The 20,560-nt window shown below is 37.4% G+C and overlaps 1 protein-coding gene across 3 annotated transcripts in view; it reads left to right on the top strand.

The window, feature by feature from the left end:
* The window catches only part of REV3L (REV3 like, DNA directed polymerase zeta catalytic subunit), a 209,696-nt gene that overhangs the window by 67,674 nt on the left and 121,462 nt on the right, over nucleotides 1–20,560 (top strand). For 2 of the 3 annotated variants that reach the window (XM_064289891.1, XM_010598962.3), the window contains exons 2-3: nucleotides 12,528–12,717; nucleotides 17,055–17,129. In XM_064289891.1, the coding sequence (XP_064145961.1) occupies nucleotides 12,528–12,717; nucleotides 17,055–17,129 (265 nt within the window). The remainder of the gene's footprint in view (nucleotides 1–12,527; nucleotides 12,718–17,054; nucleotides 17,130–20,560) is intronic. The other variant, XM_064289897.1, reaches the window with a different exon arrangement.

Below are 20,560 nucleotides of genomic sequence, written 5' to 3'. Positions count from 1 at the left end.
GTTAATATACAAAAGTCAGTTGCTTTCGCATATACCAGCAATGAACAATTGGAGTTTGAAATTAAAAGCAGAATGCCATTTACATTAGCACCTTAAAAAGCCAAGTGTTTCACCTATTCATACCTTCCTCTTTTCCCCTGTACTCCTGATAACTACTGATCTTTTTACTGTCTCTGTAGTGTTGCCTTTTCCAGAATGTCATATAGTTGGAATCATACAGTATGTGGCTTTTTCAGACTGGCTTCTTTTACTTAGCAAAATGCATTAAAATTTTCTCTATGTCTTTTCATGACTCGATAGCTCATTTCACTGTATTACTGAATAACACAGGTAGCCCGTGACTTAAGACATATTCGAGTTACCCTGAGCCACACTTAAAATTGTCTGATTTTTCTATTTTTGTATATCTTTTTTAGTAATATGTACTATGTATAATGTTGCAGCGTGTAATTTGCTGATGTTATCATTCTCTGTAAGTTTAAACGTAATGTTTCCAACACCTGAAGACAAATAAAGATTGGATTTATAAAGATACTGATAATAAAAGGCAGCAATAATTTAAACTTTTAAAAAATGAGGTATTTGATTCACATCAGAACTTACAACAGAGAGATAAGTTGTAGGTTGGGGACTACCTACACTCCGTTGTATGAATGAACCATTTTTTTTTTTTTTGCGTTCACCTATTGAAAGACGTCTTGGTTCTTTCTAGTAATTGGCACTTATAAATCAATCTCTTGTAGATATTCAAGGGCAGGTTTTTGTATGGACATAATGTTTTCATACACCACTAATGTATGAGAGTTCATGATATTCTACATCTTTGTCAGCATTTATTGTCGGTGTTTTGATTTAAAAAAAAAACTTTTTTTTTTTAGTAGGGGTATCTCACTGTTTTAATTTGTAATTCCTAATGACATGATATTGAGCATCTTTTCATTTGCTCATTTGTCATCTGCGACGGCAATGGGTATATCTTCTTTGACGAGGTGCCTGTTTAGATCTTCTGTTCATTTTTTAATTGGATTGTTTCCCTACTGTTGAGTTTTAAGAGTTCTTTATATATTTTGGATACAAATTCTTTATCAGATAGATGTTTTGCAAATATTTTCTCCCAGTCTGTGGCTTATCTTCTCATTTTCTGAATTTATTTCTCTTTGCTGAATATTTCATTGTATGATATGCCACATTTTATTCATTTATTCATCAGTTGATGGTAATTTGGGTTGTATCCACCTTTTGGCTATTATGAATAATACTGCTGTAAACATTCTGAACACATTTTTGTATGGGCATATGTTTTAATTTATTGGGCATATATACCTTATAGTGAAATTGCTGGGTCAAAAAATGCTAAGTTTAAATTTTTGAGGTAATACCAGACTGTTTTCCAAAGCGACTACACCATTTTATATTTCCACCAGTAGTGTATGAAAAGGCTCCAATTTCTCCACATCCTTGCCAGCACCTGTTATCTGAGTGTGAAGTGGTATTTCATTGTGTTTCTTATTTGCATTTCACTGATGGTTAATAATATTGAGTATCTTTTCATATATGCTTGCTGGACATTTGTATATCTTCTTTGGAGAAATGTTTATTCAGCTCCTTTTCCCATTTTTTATTGTTTATTTGTAAGGGTTCTTTATCTTTACTGTCTAGAATATCTTGTATTCTAGATACAAGTCTTTTAGGTGATTTGCAAATATTATTTCCCATTCTGTGGGTTGTCTTTTCACTTTCTTGTAGATAGGTAAAATTTTTAAGCCCTTTATTGTGCAACTACTATAAAGTATCATTGAACAGTTTAATAGACTTATATATATTTAATTACTCATAACATTTTATTTCTTTGTTTTTGAAAGAAAACCCAAACATTTATACATAAATTTAACTAGATAATCTTGATTAACTATTCATATCATTGCTGTAAATTGTCTGAGGTGAGTTTTCAAATTGTAGTCAGAATATTTGGTTTTACTTTGAGACCTTGGTTACTTAACTTTCAATTGAAATACCACAAAAATTAATGTGTGTGACCATTCTAATGAAAAAGTCTGAAACTAAAATGATACTTGTTTTATGAGCCAGGATTTTATTTTTAGCTAAAGTTAATAAACACAGTTATTTTTACAATACTTAGTCTGAAAGGTACACATTTTCTTGGAGATTCTGGCTTGAAACCACTATTCACAGCTTACTAATTTCTTAAGACAAGGCTTTTTTAAGAAAAGTAGGATAATATACCATGGTGCGTGGACCTTGGAGCTGTACCCAAACTAAGTTTCAGAGGCAGTATGAAAGGGGAATTACTGATTTTTGTCCTGTAATAATAATTGCAAATTAAATTGCATACCAACTTTGGATATGCCATCTCGTCAGTTTTATTCTTGACATTGTTGTGTGCTGTCAAGTCGATTCTGACTTGTAGTGACCCTATAGGGCAGAGTAGAACTGCCCCATAGGGTTTCCAGGGAGCAGGTGGTAAATTCAAACTGCCAACCTTTTGGTTAGCAGCCTGAGCTCTTAACAACTTCACCACCAGAGCTCCTGTTCTTGACATAGTAATCATAAAATAATTTGTGTGTTATATTTTGCTTTTTTTGTATGTGTGTATCTGCTGTTCAAGATAGAAAATTGGTCCCTTATTCCATTATTCTCTCATTTCTAGTCTCCTTACAAAAAAAAAAGGAAAACAGGAGGATGTTATGAATACCTCCATTGTTAGCCGTTTGAAAATATATATAAGGAGAAAATAAAAAGGAGTCAGATTTTCTTCTAGACTTAGTTGAAAGCCCTCTTAGTAGTTACCCAGAAAGAGGAAGACATGCTTATCCAACATTTATCAAACCCACACTATATGCCAGGTTCTCTGCTAGACATTGGGAATAGGAGAAATAAGAAGACATGATGCATGTACTCAAGGAACTCACACTGTAGGTGAGGAGATTGAGACAGTGGAGTTGCATCTTAGGTTCTATATCCATCGTACTCTCCGTCTATCATACTATCTTCAATCCCTTAGTTTTCTTTAGATAGAAAAACCAATTTCTCTTTCCTCAGATGAGGTCTGTTTGAAATAGCTGGCCCGCATTTAGGGTCACATTTTATGAAAACTATGAACTGTGTCTTTTAAACAGTAGAGTCACACTCACTTGCCTGTCTCAGTGGGAGATAATTCTACTTTTGAGGCACAAAGGAACTGAGATCAACTAAGGAATAGCAGATTTATATACCCCACCTCACAGTGCTAGAACATAAATTTATTCAGTAGATACATTGTTACCATTTGATTGTGTTCTCAGATTCACTCACTTTGTCTTTCTCTGTTTCTATGCCTCTACTTCTCTCTCTTCCTATCCCCATGCTCCCTCCATCCCTAGTAAGTAAAATGCACATGTAATATCAATCTACTATATGTAAACAAATACATATAGCATTATGTGATAAGTGTCATAATGGATTATATAGGACAGCACTGGGTACTGGGTATGAGGATATAGATGAGGAAAACAAGTCTCAAAGTTGCTTTTGTAGGTTAAGGAATTTTTGTATAATTGAATTAGCAAGTGAGCTGATCCCTCAAGATTGAGGAGCATACCTTGGGAGATTGGTATTCTGAGTGTGAAGGCTTAGGGCCATAGTCTTGTGGGACAACTCAATTAATTAGCATAATATAGTTCATAAAGTATATGTCTACATCTCAACGTGGTGAGTAGTGTCTGGGTTCATAAAAGCTTACAAGTAGCTATCTCAGCTAAAACTATTGGTCTCTACTCAGCCAGAACAAAAGAGAAAGAAGGAAACAAAAGACTGAGGGAAGAAAGTAGTCTACAGTACTAACAGTCTACACGAACCATGACCTCACCTACCCTGAGACCAGAACTAGATGGTACCTAGCTGCTACTACCAACCATTCTGATCAGGGCCACAACTAATGGATCCTGATAGAATGGGAGAAAAGTGTGGAACAGAACTCAAATTCTTTTTAGAAGTCCAGACTTACTGGACCATTTGAGACTAGAGGACTCCCTGAGACTGTCACCCTGAGAATCGCTTAAATTCTTAAACCAAAATTATCCCTTGAGGTCACTCACCTTTTAGCTAAATAACAGATTGGCTCATAAAATAAAGAATATCACCCGTGTACTGAGCTCCTTATTTTGACAAATTTACCAAGATTTTGTGGTGGTACTTTGCCTTATCCATTATTACCCTTTGCCATCGAGTTAATTATGACTCATAACAATCCTATAGGATACAGTAGAACTGCCCCATAGGATTCCCAAGGCTATAATCTTTAAGAAAGCAGACTGCCGCATCTTTCTCCCTTGGAACTGCTGGTGGGTTCTAACTACTGCCTTTTCGGTTAGCAGCTATGCACTTAACCACTGCACCACTAGCGCTCCTTCCTATATGTGGTTTTTTTTTTTTTTTTTAATTTTTATTAAGTTTCAAGTGAACATTTACCATTCCAATCAGTCTGTCACATGTAGGTTTACATACATCTTACTGCCTTCTCCCACTTGCTCTCCCCCTATTGAGTCAGCCCTTATAGTCTCTCGTTTCATGCCAATTTTGCCATCTTCCCTCTCTCTCTATCTTCCCATCCCCCCTCCAGTCAAGAGTTGCCAACACATTCTCCAGTGTCCACCTGATTTAATTAGCTCTCTCTTCATCGGCATCTCTCTCTATATGTGGTTTTGATAACCCATTTTCACCTGACAAAAATATAAATATTTTTCATGCTAGGATATATACTTCAACACTGCCTATTACTGAGGTTGGCAAACTTTTTTTGTGAAGGGCCGGATAATAAATATTTTAGGCTTTGAGGCCTAAATAGTCTCTCCTGCAACTGCTCAACTTCCCCTCTAGCAAAAGCAGCCAGAGACCATTCCAAAAAGGGTGTGCTGTGTTCCAGTGAAATTTTAGTACAAAAACGGTGAGCTAGATTTGGCCAAGGGCCATTAGATCTATGGATGTACTGTAGTTTACTTAATACCCTATTTTTTGAAATTTAAATTTTTTATTTTTAACTATTGTTAGTAATATGTCCTGGCATCTTAGTATCTAAATCTTCATGTACATCCTTAATTTTTTTCTTAGGGTCAAATTCTGAAAATGAAATTTCTCAGGCTAGAGTACACCTTTAAGGGTTTTCTTTTGTGTAAGTGTAGGTGATTTAACACTTGCTTCCAAACTGTGACTATGAGGAATTTTGTTCACTTCATTTTGTGGCTTTGTGGGGGATGGCAAGAAAAAGATGGAAAGAAAGATGTCTTAAGAAAGAAGCAAAGAAAGACTGGAGGGGAACAAAGACTGAGTAAATGATAGTGATATAAACCTTGAAAAGTGATTTTCTAGAAGGGAGGAGTCCCTTGGTGGTGCAAATGGTTAACATACCCAGCTACGAACCAAAAGGTTGGAAGTTCTGGTTACCCCAGAGGCTCCTTGAAAGAAAAGCCTGACGATCTACTTCCAGAAAATCAGCCATTTGAAAACCCTATGGAGCACTGTTCTGCCCTGATACACATGAGTACACCGTGGGCTGGGCAACAAGTTAGGAAGAAGAAAATATGAAAAATTCCACATGTGCAAAAATTTCTGCTAACATACCAAGTTTTTCTGTTTTATAATTCTGTAGAGGTTTGTTCAAAATCTGGTGTAGATTGAGTTTGATATTTGGGAGGTGGGGTTTGCAAATTAAAAGTAATCATTTCTTATTCAGTCTCCTGAGATACTCCTGGGCTAGCATGATTTTGTTTTTTTTTTTATTGTGCCTCAGATGAAGGTTTAGAGAGCAAATTAGTTTCTCATTAAACAATTAATACACATATTGTTTTTGTGACATTGGTTGCCAGCCTTGCAACGTGTCAACACTTTCCCCTTCTCAACCTTGGGCTCCGCATTTCCATTCATCTAGCTTTCTTGTCCCCTCCTGACTTCTTGTCCTAGCTCCTGAGCTGGTGTTCCCATTTAGTCTCCTATACATGGTTGAGCTATGTGTATTATTGTTTATGGACCTGTCTAATCTTTGGCTGAAGGGTGAACCTCAGTACTGAGTTAAAAGGGTGCCTTGGGCCATACTCTTGGGGTTTCTCTAGTTTCTGTCAGACCAGCAAGTCTAGTCTTTTTTGTGAGTTTCAATTTTTTTCTACATTTTTTCCACCTCTGTCCGGAACCCTCTATTGTGATCCCTGTCAGAGCAGTCAGTAGTGATAGCCAGGCACCATTGAGTTGTGCTGGACTCAGTCTAAGAGGCAGTGGTAGTTGTGGTCCCTTAGTCCTTTGGACTAATCTTTCCATTGTGTCTTTGGTTTTCATCATTCTCCCTTGCTCCAGATGGGTTGGGACCAGTGGAGTATCTTAGATGACCACTCACAAGCTTTTAAGATCCCAGAGGCTACTCACCAAAGTAGGATATAGAACATTTTCTTTATAAACTGTGTTATGCCGACTGAGCTAGATGTGTTCCGAGACCATGGTCCCGAGCTCTGAGCCCAGTAATTTGGTCACTCAGGGAGTTTGGATGTGTCTGTGAAGCTTCTTTGACTTTGCCTTGGTCAAGTTGTGCTGACTACTTCCCCAGGATTGTGTACTGTTTTACCCTTCACCAAAGTTACCACTTATCTGTTATCTAGTTAGTGCTTTTCCCTCCCTATACTTCCCCTCCCTTGTAACCATCAAAGATTGTCTTTCTGTGTATAAACCTTTTTATGAGTTTTTGTAATAGTAGTCTCATACAGCATTTGTCCTTTTGTGATTGACTTGTTTCACTCAGCATAATGCCGTCCAGATTCATCCATGTTGTGAGATGCTACGCAGGTTTATCATTGTTCTTTATCGTTGTGCAGTATTCCATTGTGCATACCATAGTTTGCTTATCCATTCTTCTGTTGATGGGCACTTACATTGTTTCCATCTTTTTGCTATTGTGAATAATGCTGCAATGAGTATGGGTGTGCATATGTCTGTTTGTGTGACAGCTCTTATTTCTCTAGGATATATTCCTAGGAGTGGGATAGCTGGGTCATAAGGTGTTTCTATTTCCAGCTTTTTAAGGAAGCGCTATATTGTTTTTCAAAATGGTTGTACCATTTTGCATTCCCACCAGCAGTGCATAAGAGTTCTAATCTCCTCACAGACTCTCCAGCATTTTTTATTTTCTCTTTTTTTGATTCATGCCAATAATGCCAAAAGTAGCTCATTGTAGATTTCATTTGCATTTCTCTAAAGTCTAGTGATCATGAGCATTTCCTCATGTGTCTGTTAGCTGCCTGAGTATCTTCTTTAGTGAAGTGTGTGTTCATATCCTTTGCCCATTTTATAATTGGATTATTTGTCTTTTGTTGTAGAAGCATTAGATTTTCCTGTAGATTTTAGAGATTAGACCTTTGTCAGATTTGTCATAGCCAAAAAATTTTCCCAGTCCGTAGGTTCTCTTTTTACTGTTTTGGTGAAGTCTTTTGATGAGCATAAATTAATTTTTAGAAGATCCCAGTTATCTAGCTTATCTTCTGGTGTTTGTGTATCGTTAGTTATGGTTTGTATCTTATTTATGCAGTGTATTAGGGCTTCTAGCATTGACCCTACTTTTCCTTCTATGATTTTTATAGTTTTTGGTTTTATATTTAGGTCTTTGATCCATTTTGAATTAGTTTTTGTTTGTTGTGAGGTATGGGTCTTGTTTCATTTTCTTATAGATGGACATCCAGTTTTGCTAGCACCATTTGTTAAAAAGACTGTCTTTTCCTCATTTAATGGATTTTGGTCCTTTGTTGAAGATCACTTGACCATAGGTGAATGGATTTACATCTGGGCTCTCAATTCTGTTCCATTGGTCAGTGTGTCTGTCATTGTACGAGTACCAGGCTGTTTTAACTACCATAGCTGTATAATAAGTTCTGAGATTAAGAAGTGTGAGACCTCCTACTTTATTCTTCTTCTTCAGTAGTGCTTTACTTATCCAGGGCCTCTTTCCTTTCCTTGTAAAGTTAATGATTAGCTTTTCCACCTCATTAAAGAATGCTGTTGGTATTTCGATTTGGATTGCATTATATTTGTAGATTGTTTGGGTAGAATTGACATTTGCACAATGTTGAGTCTGCCTATCCATGAGCATGGTATGTTTTTCCATTTATGTAGCTCTCATGATTTTTATTTTGTTGGGGGAAAAAATGCATTAAACTTCTCAGTTCCTAATGATGATGGAGAAGTAATCAATTAGTGCAGATATTGGCAAACTAGTACCCGTGGCCCAAATCTCCCCCACTGCCTGTTTTTATAAATGAAATTTTATTGGAACACAGTCATGATCATTCATTTATGTATGGCAGAGTTGAGTAATTGTATCAGAGATTTACGGGCCGTAAAATCTAAAATATTTACTGCTTGCCACCTCATAGAAGAAGTTTGCAGACCTCTTAATTAGAGGAGTGGTATGTTTAGTCTTCCTGTTTATTGAAAATGAATCTACAGAAGTATAGGTAATTTAACTACAAATAGGCTAACAAGATTTCAGATGCACAATTTAATTAAGAGACCAAATCTAGGCACCTAAAATACAGAACAAAATGTGGGAAAATGACATAAGAAATGTTAGACTACAGAGGACTTAATATTTAAATGTAATTCTAGATTCTGTGAAAGGTAGATTCAGAGCACACAAGCGCTGGCCAGTACAGAGGCACCTGCCTTAGTTACACAAGCCCTACTTACACACAGTTGGAAAGTAACCAGCTCCACAGAGCTTTGCCATGGTATCTTTAAAAACCAGTAGTTATACTGTGTGACACCAAGTTTCCATGGAGCTTTCCTGAAACAGCTTTGTCGTGACTTCTGAACTAGACAACATCAGTCAAATAGGGAAATTCAGACTCTTAAAATTTTTTTGAAATCTGTGAACGTAGCCTTATTCTTCCTAAGACAATCTTTATTCTTACAGACTTACTGCCTAAATTCAGTTTAACATGACATTAAGAGATGACAGTTAGAAAATATGGATATTTTCTTCTCTTAGAGCTACATATTAGGTAATATCCTAGATTTTTTAAAGAATCCCAAATTACTTAGCAGGAGGTTTCAAACCTGCATAACTTTCACTAGTTTTATAAAATCATCCTTTAAAAAGTTCTATGTGTGGAACTTCTTGGCATATAATGGAACACCTCTGAACTGATGTCACAAATTCCTCTTAACTAGGCCACTAACTAGATGTTGAAAGACCCTGGGTCTCTGCTACCAACTGTGTACCTCTGGACTAATGTTATGAGAGAGAAGCCACTAATTTTAATGTTTCAGTTGATTTTAGGGCTGTTTTTCACAGCTGAACCAAATCCTAACAGATGCGGTTGAGGGGGACTGGTTTATTCCTAAGGGACTTTACAGCTGTGTGACTCCACACATTTGTGTGGGGTGGAGCTGATGGAGGGAAATAAAGAGAAGTTGCTATGACAGAACTACACGTTTTACAGTCATAAGACTATTCCCGAAAAGAAATTGACTTTCATATTCATGTTGTATACATTTCTCTCCCCTTTATTTAATTCTTATTTTATCTTGTTTCTTAACATTTTCTTTTCAGTGATACTTATTCTATGTCAGAGCAGTTAGTGCTGTGCCATGAATTCTTTGTGCTGTGAATATTCTTCAGGAGGTTGTTCTTGAGAAGTGGTGACTAAGGTACAGAGGCATCCTTAGCTGTAGTAGAGCCAGACAGGTACATCTGTGTTGATCCCATGACTAAAGCTTTGCACGGGACTTCAGATCATTGAGGATAGGAAAGTACAATGCACTGGGGACTCACCCTGTCCCATATACCCGTGTCCTCCTGTAACCCTGATGGTAGTTCCAGTAGTTGAATTAGAGTCCCATTGTTTTCATGGGTTTGTTTTTTTCAGCTATTCAGAGACTTTCACTCATTCCTTTCTTCTTAAGCAGTCATTCTATTTTGCTGGGGGTTCATTCATTCCATAAATATTTGTTTTTGTGCTGGATCTTGGGAGATATTATCATTCAAGAACAATCTCAGAGTCCAAAGAATTTGTACTCAAATGGGCGAGTCAGATAAGGAAACAGGCAATACAAAACAATAACTGACCAATTAAGGAAGCCAACATTAATTTAAAAAAAATAATTGAACCAACCTGATTAAGTGGAAAGTTACTGGTTTTAGATATAGTTGATCTGTTTTCAAATCCTGATTCACTTAATAGCTGTATAACTTTGGAAAATTTTACCTCTGTGATACATGCCAGGTTGTTGTAAGTTTTAAAAATAATGTATGTACAGCGCTTAGCTCAGTGCCTGCTAAATAAATCATTTTCTGCCTCTGTCCTAAATCATACGTTCCAAGGTTACTGTAGTTACAAAACCTATAAAAAGAAAGATAATTGCTTCTACATCACAGGAAATAAGAAAAGTGGATATACAATTATTTTTTAAAAGATACTTAGTGAGCATATTAGGAAACTATATAAATCTAATTTTGGAGTTGTTTCTTGTAAAATTATACCAAAATTCCATTATTAAGCTATAGTTACTTTTAAATTAATATCTTCGTGACATAATATTGCTTGTAAAATATATGATTACACTGGTATATAAGGAGGTTTGGTAGAAATGCCTTATATCGCAGTACAGTTCTAACAAAAGTTCAGCAAGGCTTTTGGGGAAACCTCAAGCCAAAGTTACTTATCAGAGGAGTCTCACGTCTTGGATTTTTTTGTCAACTTACTACAGAATATTTCTGTGTTTTCCTACCTCCCCCACTTTGTGGCCTTTGTCCAGAGGGACAGTGGATAATCTTTTTTCTTGAAATGTTTAAAGAGCATTCAAGTAGGTTACCAGTGAATTAAGAATATATTTCCTTAAGATTTACTCATCATTACAATTTGAATTTTTTGTATTTGAAGAATTCAAAAACTGATATTTAGAAAATAGTGTCATGTTGTATTTAAAAATGAAATAGCCAAAGGATTTGCTTTTAACTGAAAAAAATTATTTAAACTAAGTAGCATAACTGCTGCTAAAAATAGAAGCTGAAATTGGTTTAACAGTAGCACAATTTGTAATTCTTCAAAAGTATGAAGGGCATGAGTTCAAATCACAGTCTAGAGTGTACAGATCTTATTCCATTATATGACTGATCTTTCTTTATGTAATACTTTTGCTACACTTTCTGTAATAACTGTTCCAAATTTCTAAGTTAATTCTGTTATAACGGTGCTTTAAAAATAAGGCGAGCTGATGTTACTCCTTTTAAGTGTAGAAATATGAGACACTAACAGAACATAGAACTATTTTCTAAATATTTTATATAAATCATTCTAACTTATAAATGAGAAGTAGTAAGCAAACAGTGTGAAATGAAGCTGCATGAATGTTTCTACTTACTTATATAAGAGCTACTTTCCTACACACACAAAGAAAAAAAAAAAAGAGAGAGAGAGACAGAGATTGGAGGGCCAAGGGGTGAGAAGAAGCAGGCAGCTTGTGTTGGCAGGAGCGCACAGTGATAGTGAGTGACAGCATGAGAAAAATGGATGTGTTCTTCCATCACGGCTGTTCTCCTCTCTGTTTGAATTAGACAAATGGCATGCATCCAAGGGCACCTAGGGACAATACTCTGAGAACAGGATCCACTTCCATACAGCCCTGCCAGATTCACGAGAGTAACGGTGCATCTGCTTTTGTTGCTGCTGTTCTCGTTATTTACCTTGTCAGGGACACGTTGCTGTTTTGTGGTGCTGCTTTTGTACGTTCTCACTGCATTCCTTTCTTTATCATGGCTGTGCCGGACCGTCTGTTGGCAAGTCAGCACCATTTACCCCTTCTGCAGCTTGACTGATAGGATATGGCTTCCTGAAAGTGTGCATGTTTGTTTTTTCCTCCCATTGTGCCTCCCTGTCCTACTCCACCAAATATGCACTTTAGGCATCTGGAAGTCCATTACAATTGATCTGTGGGGGGTTCATTTTGATTTGTTTCTGTCTATTTTTTGTAATAGCAAATTATTTATTTGCCCACTTCTAATTTTTAATAGCAAAATTCCACACAGTGGAACTGCTTTTATTGTGTCTTTTCTATTGGACCTGTTTTTGTCTTAGGGAAATCTCTTGTTTGAAAGCATTTATGCCAAACAGACAGCAACTGATTTATTTAGTGAACTTTCAGTGAATTCTGAAAATGTCATAACACTGTGCTGAGTGGTATTATAGGTTGATTTAGTGAAGTACATAAAACTAATTGGGTTATAAGGGTAAAATGTTCAAATATATTTTCCCTAAAAGTGTGATTTAAGTCATACTACAATGCTGATGTTTACAAAATGCTTCCAAATGCTGTGGTGTAAAATGTAGTTAATATAGGTGGGCTTTAACTATAGGTTATTCTCCTCAACTTATTTTTTTACCTTAGATAAGCTGTGTTGCCATTGCAACGTTTAAATGGCTTGCATTCTGAGCTCTGTAATGTTAAGATTTTAAAATGCTTTTCAAAACTAAACTTTCTAATGTGTTACATTTTAGGTCAGAAGACATGTCTTCACCTACATGGCATCTTTCCTTACCTCTATGTGCCATACGATGGTTATGGACAGCAGCCAGAAAGCTATCTCTCTCAGATGGCGTTCAGTATCGACAGAGCACTTAATGTGGCTTTAGGCAATCCATCTTCCACTGCTCAGCATGTGTTCAAAGTGTCATTAGTATCAGGAATGTAAGTATATGATAACATCTTTTCAAATTTCTATTTATCTGTATATCTGTTACTATTCTAATTAGAGGAAAATATCTGATTAAAATGTACTTTTTTTTTTTTTAAACCTCTAGTGGAACTAGGGAGAGCTTGCTGTAACTTTTTTAATAAATTTTTATTGCAATAAAAATAGATAGATGGTTAACAGTGATCTCTATTTTAATATTTCCTATTTTTCTGCTTCCTAGATCTAGAAGTTCAGCAAATGTTATTGAGCACCTTCTCTGTGTCATGCACTGTTCGAGGTGCTTGGGATATATTTGTGAACAGAACAAAGATCCCCATTCCCATGGAGCTTATATTCTACTAGTGGGAAACAGGCAATAACCAATAGGTTATTAATTAACTTGTTTCTTTATTAAAAAGTAAATAATACTGTAGAAAAAAAGAAAACATAGAACAGGATGAGAATCAGGGGTATAGGGTGGAGAAGTGGGCAGGCAGAACTTTTAGATAGTATGATCAAGGAAGAAGGAGCCCTGGTAGCACAATGGTTAAGTGCTTGGCTGCTAACCAAAGAAATCAGCCTTTCAAACCCAACAGCTGCTCCACAGGAGAGAGATGTGGCAACCTGCTTATGTAAAGATTTACTGCTTTGGAAAGTATGGGGCAGTTCTACTCTGTCCTTTTGGTCTGCTATGAGTTGATTCAATGCAATGGGTTTGGGTTTTTTTTTTTTTTTTTTTTTAATCAAGGAAGGTCAAATGACATGAGCAAAGACTTCAAGGAGGTGAAGGAGTAGGAGCAGCATGAGGCAAGAGCGGAGGAAGGAAGAGGGGAGAGTAGGACAAAATGAGGTTAGAGAGGTATGAGAGGATGGAGATTGTGTAGGCCAGTGGTTCTCAAAGCATGGTCACAGAACCACCAACATCTATATTACCTTATATGGCCACCGTTAGAACGCACCTCTCAGATCGTCAACCACAGGGAGCATAAATGACCAACGGCCCCAGCTACTACTGCACACTGAAATCTAATCCATCACCACGCATGAGCTGAAAGCACTTTCCAGAGGCTGCTCTCAGCCAGTGACTAAGCATAGTAGGGATTCTAAGGTAGGCCTGTTTGTTAGCATAGGAAGGTAGGAGACATGGGTCTCATCTGATGGGTACCTTTGGCTTGAGGTTTCCCCAACAACCTTGCTGAACTTTCATTAGAATTGCACTGTGATACAAGACACATCCACCCAAATTTCCTTCTATGCCCCTCTCCCTTACTTGGAATCAGACCTGTATCAAAATCTGATGGCTCTCCCAGCCTCTCCTGGCACCTTCCTCATTTTCTCTCACAGGTGTTTTCTCTAAAAAATCTCTTGCCCATTTGGGCATCTTTTAATCGGAGGACTCAGACTAACAAACCTGGGAACTCGGTAGAAATTCCAGTTCTTGGATCCCAGCCTAGACCTACTAAACCAGAAACTCTGGAGGTGGTGCCCAGCAATTTGTGTTTTAATTAGCCTTTCTGATGATTCTGATGTATGTTAAAAGTTTGAGAACCACTGCAATAGGTTATTGTAGGGACTTGGCATTTACTATGAGCTGTTACATGATTTGGAAACCCTGGTGGCGTAGTGGTTAGGTGCTACAGCTGCTAACCAAAAGGTTGGCAGTTCAAATCCGCCAGGTGCTCCTTGGAAACTCTACGGGGCAGTTCTATTCTGTCCTATAGGGTCACTATGAGTCGGAATCGACTCGATGGCAGTGGGTTTGGTTTGGTTTTTTTTTTTTTTTTGGTTGCATGATTTTGAGTAGACATGGCCTGAGGTTACTTGAAAGGATTATTCTAGCTACTGTGTTACGAATAGATTGTGGGGGGTGGGGGGACAAAAGTAGAAGCAGGGAGAGCATTGGGAGTCTGTTTCTTTACTCTGGGTGAAGAGTATGGTGTCTTGAACTCTGGTAGTAGCAGGAATTAGGTAGTAGCAGTGGAATAGTGAGAAGTGGTCAGCTTCTGGATCTATTCTGAGGGTGCATCAACAAGATTTACTCTGATTGAACAAGGGGTGTGAGAGAGAGGGGTCAAGGATGAGTACAAAATTTTGAGTCTGTGCTACTAAAAAGGTGGAATTGCCAACATGAAAGACAGGGAAGGTGCAGGTAGAACAGGTGGCAGGAAAGACCAAAGCTTATACTGGAACATGTTGAGTTAGCAATTTCTGTATGAAATCAAAGTAGAAATCTTAAATCTGCCTGCTTTCTTCCAGATCACCACAGTAGCCTTAATCAAACTCCTTTTCTTCTATTTAATTAAACTCCCTTCTTCTATTGTCTCATTCCAGAGCAGCAAAAGTACTTTTCTTGTAATGTAAATTGGATCTTTAAAAAATAAATTAAAATTCTTGAGTGGCTTCATATTGCACATAGAATAAAATTTCAACTCCTAACCACAGCTTATGATCTGACCCCTGTCTTATTCTGAAACTCTGTTCACTATACTCCATCTAGAAACACCGGTCTTCTTTCAGTTCCTCCAATATGCCAAGTTCTTTCTCTTCTAAGCACTTCGTATATGCAGTTTCCCTTTTTTTGAGAGCTCTACCATGTTTCCAGGAGCCCTGCTAGTATAGTGGTTAAGGGTTCAACTGGTAACCAAAAGTTCAGCAGTTCGAATGCACTAGCCACTCCCTGGAATCCCTGTCAGGCAGTTCTACCCTGTCCTGTAGGGGTTGCTATGAGTCTGAATTGATTCACTGGCAACAGGTTTGGTTTTTGGTTTTTTCCATGCTCCAGTTCTTCGAATCCATCTCCTCTCCAGAGAAATTTTCCCTGACTACCCTATTTAAATTTATTAACCTATTTAAAATAAATTGCCCTTTTTTATTCTGAGTCTCAGCCCATTATTTGTTTCATTTAACACTTAAGATAGTTTGCAAGTATTTTCATTTTTACTTACTTAATTTGTATGTATTTCTCTTATTAGCATGTAAGCTCCATGAGACAAAGAGCCATATTTTGTGTTGTTCATCATTATGAACCTTGTATGGTGCTGGGCACTTAGTGGATATGGTTCAGTAAGTACTCGGTTGAATAAATGAATGAGGTGAAAGTTCATACCCATCCCATGACAACAGCAGCTAGGCTAAAAATAATCATCAGCTTTATCTTTTTAATTGTTTTCATGCTTTGCAAGACCTTTTCTATACATAATCTTATTTCAGAGTTATATCTCCAAACAGCCCAGTGAAATGAATAGTCCACCAATCTTACAGTATTTTTGGTGGGCATTTACTAAAGGCATTGCTATATTCTCAAGATTCCCTGAGTGACAGATTTGGATAAACCCAAGGGGCAAAAGATGAGCTGTTGAATCTAATTAATGTTTGCAGTTCTCTTTTTTTCTCCTAGTATTTTTCTTTTTTTTCTCTTACCTGGGTCCTCTTTTCTCTCACCATTCATTCTACCTTCTCTGATCTCTTTACTCATTCAATACTCCCTACTTCTTTGATAGACCAAGTTGCATCTCCTACCAAATTAAAATTTGTACAAGGTTTAATTCCAGTTTTTCTAGACTGTGCACTCAAGCTGTGTTAAGAAATAGGACCGTGACACCTTAGGCTCATTTCTGAGATTCCTTGCCATTCAGCTGCCATGATTCTAGAGAATCCCTTATAAAGAATTAACAAATGGCCTCAGTCCATCTAAAGTTACTTAGCTTAGATTTTTCACTCTTCCTGCTCATTTTTCTTCCCATTGTTATATTAAGAAACTAGCTGTAATTATCACATGTAATTTTTGGAGCATCAAAACATCTACTTTCAAACTCTCTTCTATTTTACTTCCTGCCTGAGAGTCTCCCTGGGTATCCATACCATCCTATATCGCTGCCTTGTGAATTTGCAAAATTAATAATAGCTGAATAGGGAAAGTGATATGTGTTGTTAATTAAAGGACTTTATTTATAAAGAACTCTTAGTTTTTGACCAAAAGAAGGGAGGGAGAAGTGGGAGAAAGGCCTAAAAGGTCTCTTTTCTCTCATTGTGTTCAGAGTAAAGAGAAAAGGGCCATTTTTTAAGAGTCATAACGAATTAAGATTAGGTTTGCTGCTCCTGTTTATCCGTAGTTTTCTGGGAAGTGGTGTCTTAAAAACTTTTTAAAATAAATAACCAAATTTCAACATTTCATATGTTAACCTAAAAAAAAAAAACCGTAGGATTAATTGAAAGGTCTTTTTTTTTTTTTGGTAATATTAAATATAAGTAAAATTGAACTAGGCCAGTTGAGTCTAATTAGGGCAATAAATTGCATTATTTCATCTGTGAATGATGAAAATAATTTGAAATATCTTTTTTTATATTTCAGGCCTTTTTATGGTTATCATGAGAAGGAAAGACACTTTATGAAGATCTATCTTTATAATCCTGCAATGGTGAAAAGGTACAAAGATAAATGAAACCAAACTCTGAATAACTATCACTTTAAGCATTTTAGTAATAAAAAGAAAAATATAGAGGAAAGGCCTATATACTTTGTATCATTATTAAAGAAAGAGACCATGATACATACATATATGCATATTGAAAGACCCATGAGTGGGCTAATGTTTATATGGTTTGGACTCTAGGAAGGATATTTTAAGGGTGGAGGGATCTTGGTTTATGGTCCCCAACGACTACTTGTCTTAGCTTTAGGGAGTTTATGGGAGTGGAAGAGGAGAGATGAAGGCTACCTTGTATGATGTTAGTGCTTTGTTGGCCAGCCCAAATGTTGACTACTTAGAGAAACTTACTCTTCAGTTTTGAAGCAAGGAGAACTGTGTGAGAGGTCTGGGTAGAAGGGCTTCTGAGATCTCAGGGTCTTGCTGATTCCTTACTAGACAGTAGTGAAACTTTACATCCTGAGTTTTTTGTTTTTGGTAGGTTTTTTTTTTTTTTCTTTCCCTCAGTTAGTCTCTCTGCCACTAACTCATTTTCTCAGTCATCTTGGAGCCCAAGTTATTGATGGCAGGAAAGGCACATGTATACACTTCAGCCATCCTTCGGGTTCAGAACAAGGGTTTTCATACTATGTGGAGTCAAGCTAGGATAAAGAGGGCTTTGGAGGAGGGCCTAGTGTTGTTTTTTCAGGAGGGTCTCTCCGACAGTAGGTATTGGGTTTCAAAAGGGGACATTCTTTTGGTAAGAGACAGTTTCAGCAAACAAGGACCAGACGTTTACTCTGAGTACATCACTGACTCATAGTCCTAATCCCAATGTTTATTCTCTTCCCTGAGTAATCAGTAAGGACTGGTTTTCTCTATAGCCTACCCCTGACCTTACCTTAAACAGTACCTATGATGTAAGGTACCAAATTAATTTTCCAGAGTGGGCATTTATTGGCAGTAATGTTTTCTTGTGCCTGTTCCCCTCTACTCACACAGTTCTTTTTTTTTTTTTTTAGATGAAGGTTTACAGAAAAAACTAGCTTCTTATTGAACAATTAGTACACATACTGTTTTATGACATTGGCTGACAACCCCACGACATGTCAATACTCTCCCTTCTCATCCTTGAGTTCCCTATTACTGGCTTTCCTGTCCCCTCCTACCTTCTAGTCTTTGCCCCTGGGCTGGTGTGCCCCTTTAGTCTTGTTTTGTTTTATGGGTTTGTCCCGTCTTTGGCTGAAGGGTGAACTTCAGGAGTGACTTCATTACTGAGCTGAAAATGTGTCCAGGGGCCATACTCTCAGGGTTTCTCCAGTCTCTGCCAGGCCAACAAGTCTGGTCTTTCTTTCTGAGTTAGAATTTTGTTCTACGTCTTTCCAGCTCTGTCCGGGACCCTCTATTGATTACTCACACTTTCTCGTATTCATGGAGTACAAAAGAGCAAGCGGTAGATTCTTACTTCTTGCACACATAGCAGTAACAGAGTAAACCTCAGTTATTTTTCCTCTTAACCACAAACTGTCTAGTTTTTTAGTAAATAACCTATAAGCTATAATTCTACTCGAAATATAAATATATTCTGTTTTTTCTTAAAGTGCCTATATTATATGATGCCCTGTGGAAGTTTCTGGGTAAACGGTGGTGAACAAAATTTGCATGGTTCCTGTCCTCAGGAACTTACAGCCTAGCAGAGTCGACACAGTAAACAACTAACACAAACATACATAATCAGAAATTGTGATATATCACTGAAGAAAACATTCAGGTAGCTAACAGATACATGAGGAAATGCTCACAATCATTAGCCATTAGAGAAATGCAAATCAAAACTACAATGAGATTTCATCTCACTCCAACAAGGGTGGCATTAATCCAAAAAAAAACAAAATAATAAATGTTGGAGAAACTGTGGAGAGATTGAAACACTTATACACTGCTGGTGGGAATGTCAAATGGTACAACTACTTTGGAAATCAATTTGGTGCTTCCTTAAAAAGCTAGAAATGGAACTGCCATACGATCCAGCAATCCCACTCCTCAGAATATATCCTAGAGAAATAAGAGCCTTTACATGAACAGATATGTGCATACCCGTGTTGACTGCAGCACTGTTTACAATAGTAAAAAGATGGAAGCAACCAAGGTGCCCATCAATGGATGAATGGATAAATAAATTATGGTGTATTCACACAATGGAATACTATGCGTCGATAAAGAACAGTGATGAATCTGTTGAATCCGTGAAACATTTCATAACATGGAGGAACCCGGAAGGCATGCTGAGTGAAATTAGTCAATTGCAAAAGGACAAAAATTGTATAGACCACTATTATAAGAACTTGAGAAATAGTTTAAACTGAGAAGAAAACATTCTTTTGTGGTTACGAGAGTGGGGAGGGAGGGAGTTTGGGAGACAGGTATTCACTAATTAGATTGTAGATAAAAACTACTTTAGGTGACGGGAAAGACAACACACAATACAGGGGAGGTCAGCACAATTGGACTAAACCAGAAGCAAAGAAGATTCCTGAATAAACTGAATGCTTCAAAGGCAAGCGTGGCAGGGGTTTGGGGACCATGGTTTCAGGGGACATCTAAGTCAATTGGCATAATAAAATCTATTAAGAAAATATTCTGCATCGCACTTTGAAGAGTGGCATCTGGGGTCTTAAACACTAGCAAGTGGCCATCTAAAATGCATCAATGAATTTCAACCCACCTGGATCAAAGGAGAATGAAGAACACCAAGGACACAAGGTACTTACGAGCCCAAGAGACAGAAAGGGCCACATGAACCAGCGACTACATCATCCTGAGACCAGAAGAACTAGATGGTGCCTGGCTACAACCGATGACTGCCCTGACAGGGAACACAACAGAGAACCCCTGAGGGAGTAGGAGAGCAGTGGGATACAGACCCCAAATTCTCATAAGACCAGACTTAATGGTCTGACTGAGACTAGAGGGACCCTAGTGGTCATGGCCCCCAGACCTTCTGTTGCCCCAAGAGAGGAACCATTCCCCAAGCGAACTCTTCAGACAAGGATTGGACTGGACAATGGGTTGGAGAGGGATGCTGGTGAGGAGTGAGCTTCTTGGATCAGGTGGACACTTGAGACTATGTTGGCATTTCCTGCCTGGAGGGAAGATGAGAGGGTAGAGGGAGTTAGGAGCTGGCAAAATGGATGCGAAAAGAGAGTGGTGGGAGGGAGCGGGCTGTCTCATTAGGGGGAGTGTAATTGGGAGTATGTACCAAGGTGTATATCAGTTTTTGTGTGAGAGACTGACTTGATTTGTAAACTTTCACTTAAAGAGCAATAAAAATTATAAAAGAAATTGTGATACAGGCTATGAAGGAAAAGAACAAGTTAGGAAAGAATATTTTTCTCCATTTTTGTTATTTTTTATTGTACCTTTATACATAAATCATTTGTGTTATAATACT

Source organism: Loxodonta africana, chromosome 1 (assembly GCF_030014295.1).
Source record: "Loxodonta africana isolate mLoxAfr1 chromosome 1, mLoxAfr1.hap2, whole genome shotgun sequence".
Taxonomy (NCBI): domain Eukaryota; kingdom Metazoa; phylum Chordata; class Mammalia; order Proboscidea; family Elephantidae; genus Loxodonta; species Loxodonta africana.
The sequence above is the reverse complement of the archived record's forward strand: the minus strand, read 5'-3'. Positions and strand labels throughout refer to the sequence as shown.